Source organism: Bombus vancouverensis, chromosome 6 (genome assembly GCF_051014615.1).
Source record: "Bombus vancouverensis nearcticus chromosome 6, iyBomVanc1_principal, whole genome shotgun sequence".
Lineage (NCBI taxonomy): Eukaryota > Metazoa > Arthropoda > Insecta > Hymenoptera > Apidae > Bombus > Bombus vancouverensis.
Genome location: NC_134916.1, coordinates 7,001,873 through 7,011,959, shown reverse-complemented (window position 1 = coordinate 7,011,959; position 10,087 = coordinate 7,001,873). Strand labels below are relative to the sequence as shown.

Below are 10,087 nucleotides of genomic sequence, written 5' to 3'. Positions count from 1 at the left end.
ATTTCGCGAAAAATTATTTCGAAGATCTAGTATTTTTGATACCCATGTATTTTTATTCAATCATTCGATACAATAAATTATGTATAATTTAGTTTACACAGGAACGCAGTTTTCTTCTTTCCTCAAGTGCCGAGTTTCAAGCAAGTTACCGTGCAATGTATCGGCAAAAAGTGACACTTGACAAAGGATTGAACAATCACTGTTTGGTATGATACTATTAGACTGTATAAATTAACGATGCTCGATGTTCGAGTAATGTATTGTATATTTCTACAACCTTTTTCTTATCTCTTCAATTAAATGTGCTCGGGGGATCGAAATTTCTGTACGCGACACAACATCTCTCAATGTAACTTCTCCCCTAGCCAATTCTCCTTCACCGATTATTATAGCCAACGGTATTCCACTTTCTTCGCAATACTGTAATTGCGCAAGCAATTTTACGTTTCTTTTGTAAGACTGTTCGGCTTTCACCCCAGCATCCCAAAGAATTGACAAAAGTTTCATTCGTTCCTCATGCAAATTCTTTTGTGCAGTCGCTACAAACACCTCAACTTCGGTGGTTCGCGTTTTCACACCTTCCTTATTCAACTTTGTCTCTAGGACATTGAAAATTCGTTCGACGCCCAACGACAAGCCAACACAGGGAATCGATTTGTGTTTGCTATCAAACATTCCAACCAAATTGTCATAACGACCACCACCTGCGACGCTACCAACGCCAACGTCGTCACCTGCAAAAGAAAATAAAATAACTCGTTTCCAGATGAAAGAACTCTTCAAGTTTTTGAATTCTATTAATACAAATTGTTTTAAAACGTTGCGAAACTCTTTAAGAATTTACCAATCAATATCGCTTCGAAGATTACGCCTGTATAATAGTCAAGTCCTCTAGCAAGGCTAAGATCAAAAGTTACTTTGTCTGTCACTTGCAGTATATTGCAGTACTTGTATAATAATTCCATAGATTCAAGGCCTTTCGTCGCCGATTCGTATTTCATTAATTCGCTGTCTTTTCTTAGCTCAGAAATTAATTCTATTCCACCGAATCGCGACACGTAAATGCCAATTTTGTCAGTACTGGATTCATCCAGACCTTTCTCTTCAATTATTTCTTTTTTGACTTCTGACCACGAATTTTTATCTAGTTTATCAATAGCAGAACACACAGCACGGAATTTATTACTTGGAACACCACAGGCAGCAAATATACCATCCAATAGCAATCTGTGGTTCAATCTAATTGTATAAGGTCCTACATCCAGAGATTGTAATGCCTCGGAAATAATGCGTATGCATTCTGCATCTGGTATCATAGGATCATACTGCCCGGCTATGTCGAAATCCTTTGATATGGAGAAGATCAAATATCAATCATAGGTCCATCAACAGCATTATTCTTAATATATGTTATTGGACTTACGCATTGGTAGAACTCTCTGTATCTACCCCTTGTCGTAGATGGATTGTCCCTTCGATAAACTTTTGCTATATGATACCTTTTTATGGAAGAGATTTTTCCCATGGCCAGATATCTAGCAAAGGGTACAGTTAAGTCATATCTAAGAGACAAAATTTCTCCGCCTTGATCCTTCAAGTCATAGATCAACTTTGAATCTTCTCCATATTTTCCTGTCAAAACTTCCTAAATTGGAATTTTTACTTAAAATATGGAATAGAAAATCTGGTTACTCAAATCATAATGGACAATTTTTGCATACTTTCCGTTCAAATATAGGAGTATCTATTGTTTCTGCACCATGCTTTTTAAACACTGCAATTATTTTATCCAATACTGTAAGTCGTAGTGCCATTTGTTCAGGACCATAATCCCTTGTACCTTTAGGTGTTTTCAGAAGAAGCTTGGAAGGTGCCTCGCCATTTTTTTCTCCTAGTTGAGCTTTTAATTCCAATAATTTAGTAACTTCCTCTGCAATCTACACAAAATTAAAAATTAATTGATGCTTGTTTAACATGAAGATCTCAAATTAACTTTAAAGATGGGATATATTTAATACAATCTTTCTTTTTATCGTTGTTCATCACAGAAAACTGCCTATATAATTTGCGTACCTTTAGCCTCGAAAGCATCGATGCATGGTAATATTTTCGTGCAGGTAGTAAGGCATTGGTCCACATCAAACACAACATCACAAACGATCCAGTCATTTAAAAGAACCAGAATCAAAGAGAAAAGTCTGCCTCAATGTTGATTATTAAACTAGCCGAAAGAACAAATAGTACCATATAAGTAGACTAGCAAGCAAATGCTATAAATTATACGGTTTATGTAATATAGCTGATATAAACATGTACAATTAATACAGTTTCTCAAGAAGAGAAATTTTATAAGGAGACGTTAACCGATGCGTGCAAATTTTTATAAACATGCCTATATATAATTTATAGCGATTTTGTTTGCCAGAGAACAACCACCTCACCTTTCGATCAATTATGTTTCGGTCGGAAAGGCGAAGGTTGCTTATGTGATCGACCTTTCTCATCAGAGGAGTAATTGATCCTTCCGGATCGGGAAACGTGTTACGTTCAATTCGATCGAAATTTTGAATGTTTGCGAACCATCTTTTCAAATGTGGCCATTTGAAGAGCCGATCATTAACGAAGGTTACGCAGAAATCAAAGAATATTGTGTCTTTCATAGTAGGAACCCATCCACACACATAACTGACATCCGCGAAATCGTGGTTAATATTTTCTAAATGCGCTTCTAAGTTCGAAGTCGTTGAATCCTGAAGAATGGAAAATGATATACTACGGTCTCTGTCAGAGGTTAGATGCAAACGAAAGATCGAAGATGTTTTGTCATAAGATGCTGGTAAATTTATTCATGAGAACAAGTCAAAAAACGAAAAATTCGTGGACAAGACATTTGTAAAAAGACCCTAATCACAAACAATTATTACAATTACAATTATAATTGTAACTCAAATATAAACTCAAATACAATTCAAGCACATGGAGACGAAATTTACTGTTACCAGAAGGTATCGCCTGTACAGTTACATTAAAAAATTCGTGACAAAAAGGATATACAAGTCTGTAATACGTAAAAGTAATTACTCCTACCTGGAAATTGTTGGCTTTAGCAGCTTTCAGTTTCCGTACAATTTCTCCTTGTTGTTTCACCTGCTCCAGCAACTTTTCATCGATTTCGTCAGCCATAATGCGTGATTCGGTCTTTCTCCGTTTAACTCCAATTCCAAACGCTTCATGCAACACGGCATCACTGCGCCTTCCAGCAGGTTACATCCAACGATTGTGCTCAGATTTACTACGGTCTGCTCATTTGACCGACTTTACAATTCGTGAAAGGATGAACAGATTTTCTTCATCACATTCATATCCAATTTGTTTTTCGAATAGATACGAAATGATGGACAATATTGATTCATTCGTCATTAATGCTAGAAAGACTATCCGATATATTGATAACTGATATTTTTCTTTTCTGTGATTTATCGGAATTAAAAAATGTCAGTACAAAATTGATATGTTTCAACATCTTGATGAATTTTGAAACCGATAAATTTTTAAGATTATACAATATATTTTTAATAATATTGTAAATATATACGATATATTTGTTAATAAGGGAGAAATTCTTCAATAACAAAGGAACAACATGTAAGAAACGTATGAATTAATAATTTAAACACTATAGTTTCGCTTACAGCGCAGGATTAGTATTTGACGTGAATCTCACATAGAGGTTATGTGTATAACCCATATATACATACATATAGAGCTTATACTAACGAAGGGACACTAATAGTGCGTGTCGATAGGATTGACAGAGAGAGAGAGAGAGAGATATTTTTCTGTCTCAAATCTCAATTGTATCCGCTGGCCACGTGACCACATACCCGTAATTATGTCATCTGACAATCCTGTTTCATTTTATTGCTTAAACTCGAATCACTAAAAGTGATTAAGTAAAACCTCTTTGATCATTTATTAAAGTTTTTGTACAATTAAAAAAATATATAATAATAATGCTAAAATCAATAAATAGGATCCGGAACGATATGGTGTAGAACATAATTCAGTTTTTAAAATAATAAAAAAAATATAAACATAAAAGCAAGTAAATAAAACAAATGCATATGAATATACATAATATTCATATACATATAATACATATAAAACAAAAAATCATCTATGATCTTGAGAAAGAACACAATATTTAAGAAATATTAAAATTGCTGGGAATATTGAATTAAATACAATACATTTCATCAAGTTTTAAAATAATCTATTTTATATTTATTCATTACGAAATAATATTAGTTGCGTCAATTTCTCGCTCTTTACAAGAAGATAACGATTACGAACACTGCGAAATCTCGAATGAGTTGGCTGTCTTAAAGAAAAAATTTTCTCTCTAGTTATATGTGCATTCGATTACAGCTGAGTATACAGTATACAGCTTAGACTTTGCATCTTATGGGATTTTGAATCACCCTCTGCGATTTACAGCGATGAGTATAGGAATTATATTCAATCCAACTAATAAAGTTGGTGAAGTCAGACGAGCGTGATGAGATTAACAGGAGTAAAAATCTGTTGTAAAGATACCGCTCTAGTCACAAGAACTATACAATGAAATAAGTTCTTGTAGCGTAAAATCACAGTGAATATATCTCGTTTGTGCTAGAACTAAATACAATAGGTCCTTGTATATTCTAGCGTCAGAAAGGAAATGAAAGTGCTCACGCCCGTAGTTCTAGTTGTTTCACAGTATAGGCACTGCACCATGCGGTCAAGTGCTGAAGTTAACTAAAGTTAGCATATACAAAAACCTATAAAGTTAGCGATCTGCCCTGTTTGGTTGCAATTTATCATATACAAGAATCTATGTATTTAAGCTTAAAGTTAGGGATTTGACCTGTTTAATTGCACACTAGCATAGACAAGAATCTTTTGAGTTCCACGCTGCAAGAACCTATTTAATTGTGCGGTTATACAGAAAAGTTCATATCTAATCATTTATCCGAGATAGACAAGTACGAGAATGACAAAATAACGCAATAATGAAACTAATTATAAATTTCCTAAGAAAGAGAAATTAATTGTTTACTATATTTTTTTAGAGAAGAAAGGAGAATATTCTGTAAACGATAATCAATCAGTGGAATGATGCGATAATTTTAATATATCTTTTATACACAATATTGTTTTAGATTTAACATTATATTTATTTCCGTTACGATAATGTTTTTGTTATAGTAAAATGAAAATATCAATTTTTTAGCAATAAATTGGTGAGCAATGAATAACATTTCTGACAAAATGTATGTATCTCAGGTATATTTATGAAAAGGATAAAAATAAAAAAACCAGTTAACTATAGGCCAAGATGTAAGGACATGGAGACGTAACGACTAATTTGTGCAACCATGTAACTAACCACGCTTTCTATCCATCTTACTTTCATTACTGACTCCTCTTTATTAATTCTATGAATATTGTTTTTGTTAAAATTAGGAGGATTATATTAAGATGAACATATCACATTATATTGAAAGCAGACGACACTTCTCATATGGTATCTAGCGAAAGAATGACAAAAAAATAGAAGAGGGATTGCAAAAGATGAAATAAAAATATGAAATTTTTTAACGAAAATTTTAGATAAAAAATTGTCTTAAAAAATATGGTAAATTATGTCAACATTGGTAGCGAAAATTTCACTTCAGAAGAAAATCGAAAATTTTTATGAAAATTTAATATATCTATGAATTTTTTACACAAAGATACGGCAGTCTGGGAAAACGATGACACATGTAAAACAGGGATAGAAATAGTACAAAATGTCAGAATATAATAATTTATTAACAAAAAACAACGAAAATAATAAATATATTCACAAATATTAGATATACCTAATATGTATGTATGTCTCTATGTCAATAGACCGTTCTATAAAGGAAAACTATCCAATATGTTTAAGTCAAATTTTACACTTGTATTATTCAAGTATAAATTTGTGTCTTCGAGGAAATCCCAACTGCTCTTCGCCCTTCCTTTTAACTCTTGAGACTTGTACCCTTCTTTCTTGATGTCTTCTCGGGCACGGATCTGCTTCACTTTTAACAGAAGGCTCTCCTTCGAATGCTTCTAGAATCATTGAAGAAATTAATTCTTCAGAAACTGTAGAATTCGGAACACGATTGTTTTGTAGGATGACTTCATAGTGATCGTTTTGTTTTACTTTACGAACAAGAGAGTTTCGGCGGTCAGCAGGAAATCACATTCTCACCTTTTGCGACGAAGAGTCCTCTTCTCGGACGAAGATGTCGGGATTCATTCTCTTTTTTCTAATTCATTTTCCTCTTCCCGTACGAATATATGTATACTACTATGCATCTAATAGAAATAAAACAAGGAAAGTAAGACGTATTTTTCCCAAAAATATTCAATAATATTTATTTCTAGAATAACAGAGTACGATTATATACGAAGTTGGCGTGAAATAATTAAAATTTATTTTTTACAAGGATAAAATGACAGTGAAGCTGAGATAAATTTAGAAATCAATATATCGGCATAACATATAGGGTTATCCACTTAATTCGGAACCCGCGTTTACAAGATATTGAGAATGACAGTAGTGTAACATGTACGCTTACTACTAAAATCAAATATTGCAAGCCATCTATGAGCTGTCGATCGATCTGATCGATGCCTGTGTGAGGAGTCCTGTTGTATCTCAACTGTTTAACTTGTTCCTTATTGTTACGTTCGACATATTCACAGCAAAACGGTCCAAAATCAGGTAATAATAGTCAATTTATAGAAAGAAATCGTTAACAAATTTTAAAGTACGACGTAATAGAAAATATTTAATATGGTAAGGATGAAAATTTCTGAACTAAATAAGAAAAGGACCTTAATGTGTGTAAGAATGTAAACAATTTCATCGTAATTTGTAATAACTGTGAGAAACTTGTAAGAAAATCTGAAGTTCGAACACCTGGGTCGGCTGCCTGACTTTCGTCACCCTTGAACGTCGGAAGAGAAAGAGTGAACACTTGAGAGCGTTATAAATTAAACCCTCTCCCCCCTCCCCACCATATGGTGTCATGGACCAACGGCCCCGACGTTTTGTAACTGCGACGCCTGATTTTTCCGAGTATTCTTGATACAATCATTGATATGGACGAACGTCAAAGTAAAACCACGCGAGTTCAGCATTTCCGAATCTAGAGAACGTGCTGTGAACATGACTACCTTGAATTCGCTTCTAATATTTTTTTACACTTTTGAATGCGGTTTTGAATAAAAATAAAGTTACGTTGCAATTACATTTCAGATAAGATATCAGATAATTCAAGCTATCAGTTGTTAAAAAAAGAAATTGAGCTATATGTAGGAATAAAAGAATTCGCTAGCTCGCTTTGAAATTTCGGGGCGCGCAGGAACATGAAGTCGTCGGGCGAAAACCTGCGTTCTCTGCTTATTGTAACGTCTTTCGTTTACGAAGAAGCTTTTTCTTTCTTATTTTTTTTAACCAATTATATCGTGCTTCATGTTATTTTAATTACAAAAATATCACGGATATGTTGATGAAAGTTTCATTAAAAAATGGATCAATAATATAAAAGTTTTAATATAAAAATTTGCCACTATCTCTGTAATCAGTAGTAGATATTCAATAAAGAAACGCTATGTAATTGTTTTATTGTAAATCCTAAGATATCATCAAAATGGTCTAAAATGCCCGTACTGTGAGTATGTCTTAATTCACCTTCGTCTGCAGGCACAATTCTTTCTCAACTATTGTTGCGTTTTTTGATAATACAGGAAACATTCGATAATCGTACAAAAATCGGGACCTAAGTGTTGCAATAATGGAAATGTAGAAACCATTCTGTTTCTCGAAACTGAGGTCTTAGACGTATTAGACGTAGAAAATGACAATGAAAGTGAAAGAGAAGGAGAGACTGATAATCAAAGTGATCCACAAATATTAAAGGCCCGCCATAAGGTGAGATCTTTAACTCAAAATTCAAACTTTTTTATTTTTTCAAGATAGTTGAATTCGTCTCAACAAACACCGGCGTACATACTGAGGAAAAGGAATACGTGGTTCCATGCAACGGTGAAAAAATATTCATGCCAGTACAGTGTATGAAAAAATATATACGCCAAGTGCCGAAGATTAATGTTAAATTTAAATGGTGTATGGAAAAATATTAAAATTAACATCATTTTACTGATTCATTATCGTTTGGAACAGAATATTCTCCTTTCTTCTCTAAAAAAATATAGTAAACAATTAATTTCTCTTTCTTAGGAAATTTATAATTAGTTTCATTATTGCGTTATTTTGTCATTCTCGTACTTGTCTATCTCGTATAAAAAATTAGATATGAACTTTTCTGTACAACCGCACAATTAAATAGGTTCTTGCAGCATGGAACTCAAAAGATTCTTGTCTATGCTAGTGTGTAACTAAACAGATCAAATCCCTAACTTTAAGCTTAAATACATAGATTCTTGTATATGATAAATTGCAACCAAACAGGGCAGATCGCTAACTTTATAGGTTTTTGTATATGCTAACTTTAGTTAACCTCAGCTCTTCGCCATATGGTGCAGCACTAGTCCGGGAACAACCAAATTTATTAGTGTGAGCACTTTTATTTCCTCTCTGGCAGTAATAAAGTTAGTAGAGTAATAGGGTTAGTGTACAAATGGGAGTGGAGGGACAAATTCATATCACGTGACACAAGCGACATTTAAGTTGTTGAATGGTAGTAGAGGTAATATGACGTCATGTATTTCTCGAGAGTCGAAAGGGAAAGGAATTTGAGGAGAGAATTCTCCTGGCAACAGTGGCGGCAAGCGGTAAGACAGTTGGCAAAGATGGAAACATGGCGGGGGTACTCACTAATTGTGGTGTATCCCGAAATGATTGTCTAGTTTCTCTTTTGGTGCGTTTGTAATTTTTAAATGTAATTATTACATGTTTATTTTATTTTATAGAATTTTCCTAGAAGTTTTTTCAAATAATACATAACTATTATAATAGCTAAAAGAATAAAATATAAATATTATTTTATTGTAATTTCTTGTTATTTAAGATATTATTTTTTTATTTATTAAAAGAGTTTTTACTTTATATTTGTACATTTAAGCAGGAAAGAATATTTGAAAGAATTCAATTAATTTGCGTTTTTTTCTACAAATATTTCATGTTGTTGTATTATTTATGATATTTATGTAGTATTATTAATAAGATATATCAACAAATACAATATCTTGGTATTTTTATTAAGTAATGTAATAATTTCTTACTACTTTTTATACACATTTCTGTCATCTTTTTGAAAAATAGTAAATATTCAGTTTAGTGAGGTTATGTTGAGTTCTAAAAAATGTTTGTTGATATGAAATGATATTTATAATATAAAGGATAATTATAGGTTGTAGGGCCAGCAGAATTATGTCACAAAGTTTCTGAAGGATTACATGAAAGTGCAAAAGAAAGGAAGTGGCGTATTGTCGTACATCAGTGTGAACTTGTTGCTAAAATCATAGAATCGAGCTTAAGTCTTGGTATAGATTTCATTATTTTTGTTTTTGATTGGAGAACTACACAATCTTTATCCGAAGTAAGTAGATATAAGTATATATGTCTAACAATTATAGTCTTTATGATATAATATTAATATCGAAGAAAATTATTTCTCAAGGTAGAAACAAATATAAGTCTCATAGATGAACATTATATAATTTCTGGAGCTGTATGCCTTGTAAATTGTAGAGGAATTTCAAATATTATGGGATTGACTTCCCACAAATCAGCAAAAATACGAGAGAAATACAATATTCGATTTTTATCTGCTAATGTTTTTGTAAGTTGTATATGTATATATTTCCTTTTGTAATTTATAATTATTCTATTAATTTTTATATTCCTCTTAGAAACCACAAATTTGTGTTCAATTAAGTAATAGAATACTGAATTTAGTGGAAGCTATATTGGGCATAACAAGTGGAATTCCTACTACTGGTCTACTGATATAAAATTTTGTAAAACTTGTTCTTATATTATTAATAT

At 32.4% G+C, this 10,087-nt stretch overlaps 2 protein-coding genes and 1 long non-coding RNA gene across 7 annotated transcripts; 1 reads left to right on the top strand and 2 right to left on the bottom strand.

Moving 5' to 3' along the window:
- Positions 1-30: 30 nt before the first annotated feature.
- On the bottom strand, positions 31-3,522 carry HisRS (histidine--tRNA ligase). 4 transcript variants are annotated; one of them, XM_033336678.2, is made up of 6 exons: positions 3,088-3,522; positions 2,442-2,750; positions 1,722-1,937; positions 1,424-1,645; positions 845-1,346; positions 31-734 (listed from the first exon to the last, which is right to left on the bottom strand). In XM_033336678.2, exons 1-6 carry the CDS (start codon positions 3,181-3,183, stop codon positions 271-273), a joined length of 1,809 nt encoding a protein of 602 aa, XP_033192569.1. In that variant the 5' UTR covers positions 3,184-3,522; the 3' UTR covers positions 31-270. The 4 variants fall into 4 exon arrangements, with proteins under 4 accessions (XP_033192569.1, XP_033192572.1, XP_033192571.1 ...); XM_033336681.2 differs by lacking the exon at positions 2,442-2,750 and adding an exon at positions 2,074-2,221 and having other exon boundaries at positions 3,088-3,502; XM_033336680.2 differs by lacking the exon at positions 3,088-3,522 and adding an exon at positions 2,074-2,221 and having other exon boundaries at positions 2,442-2,581.
- A 2,312-nt stretch (positions 3,523-5,834) lies between these two features.
- On the bottom strand, positions 5,835-8,726 carry LOC143302764 (uncharacterized). 2 transcript variants are annotated; one of them, XR_013058561.1, is made up of 3 exons: positions 8,588-8,726; positions 6,281-6,387; positions 5,835-6,138 (listed from the first exon to the last, which is right to left on the bottom strand). It is a non-coding gene; the product is annotated as an uncharacterized LOC143302764 (long non-coding RNA). The 2 variants fall into 2 exon arrangements; XR_013058562.1 differs by having other exon boundaries at positions 8,598-8,724.
- Positions 8,725-10,080, top strand: LOC117158033 (uncharacterized). Its single transcript, XM_033336529.2, has 4 exons — positions 8,725-8,957; positions 9,450-9,638; positions 9,720-9,881; positions 9,952-10,080. Exons 1-4 carry the CDS (start codon positions 8,898-8,900, stop codon positions 10,051-10,053), a joined length of 513 nt encoding a protein of 170 aa, XP_033192420.1. The 5' UTR covers positions 8,725-8,897; the 3' UTR covers positions 10,054-10,080.
- The last annotated feature ends 7 nt before the right edge of the window (positions 10,081-10,087 follow it).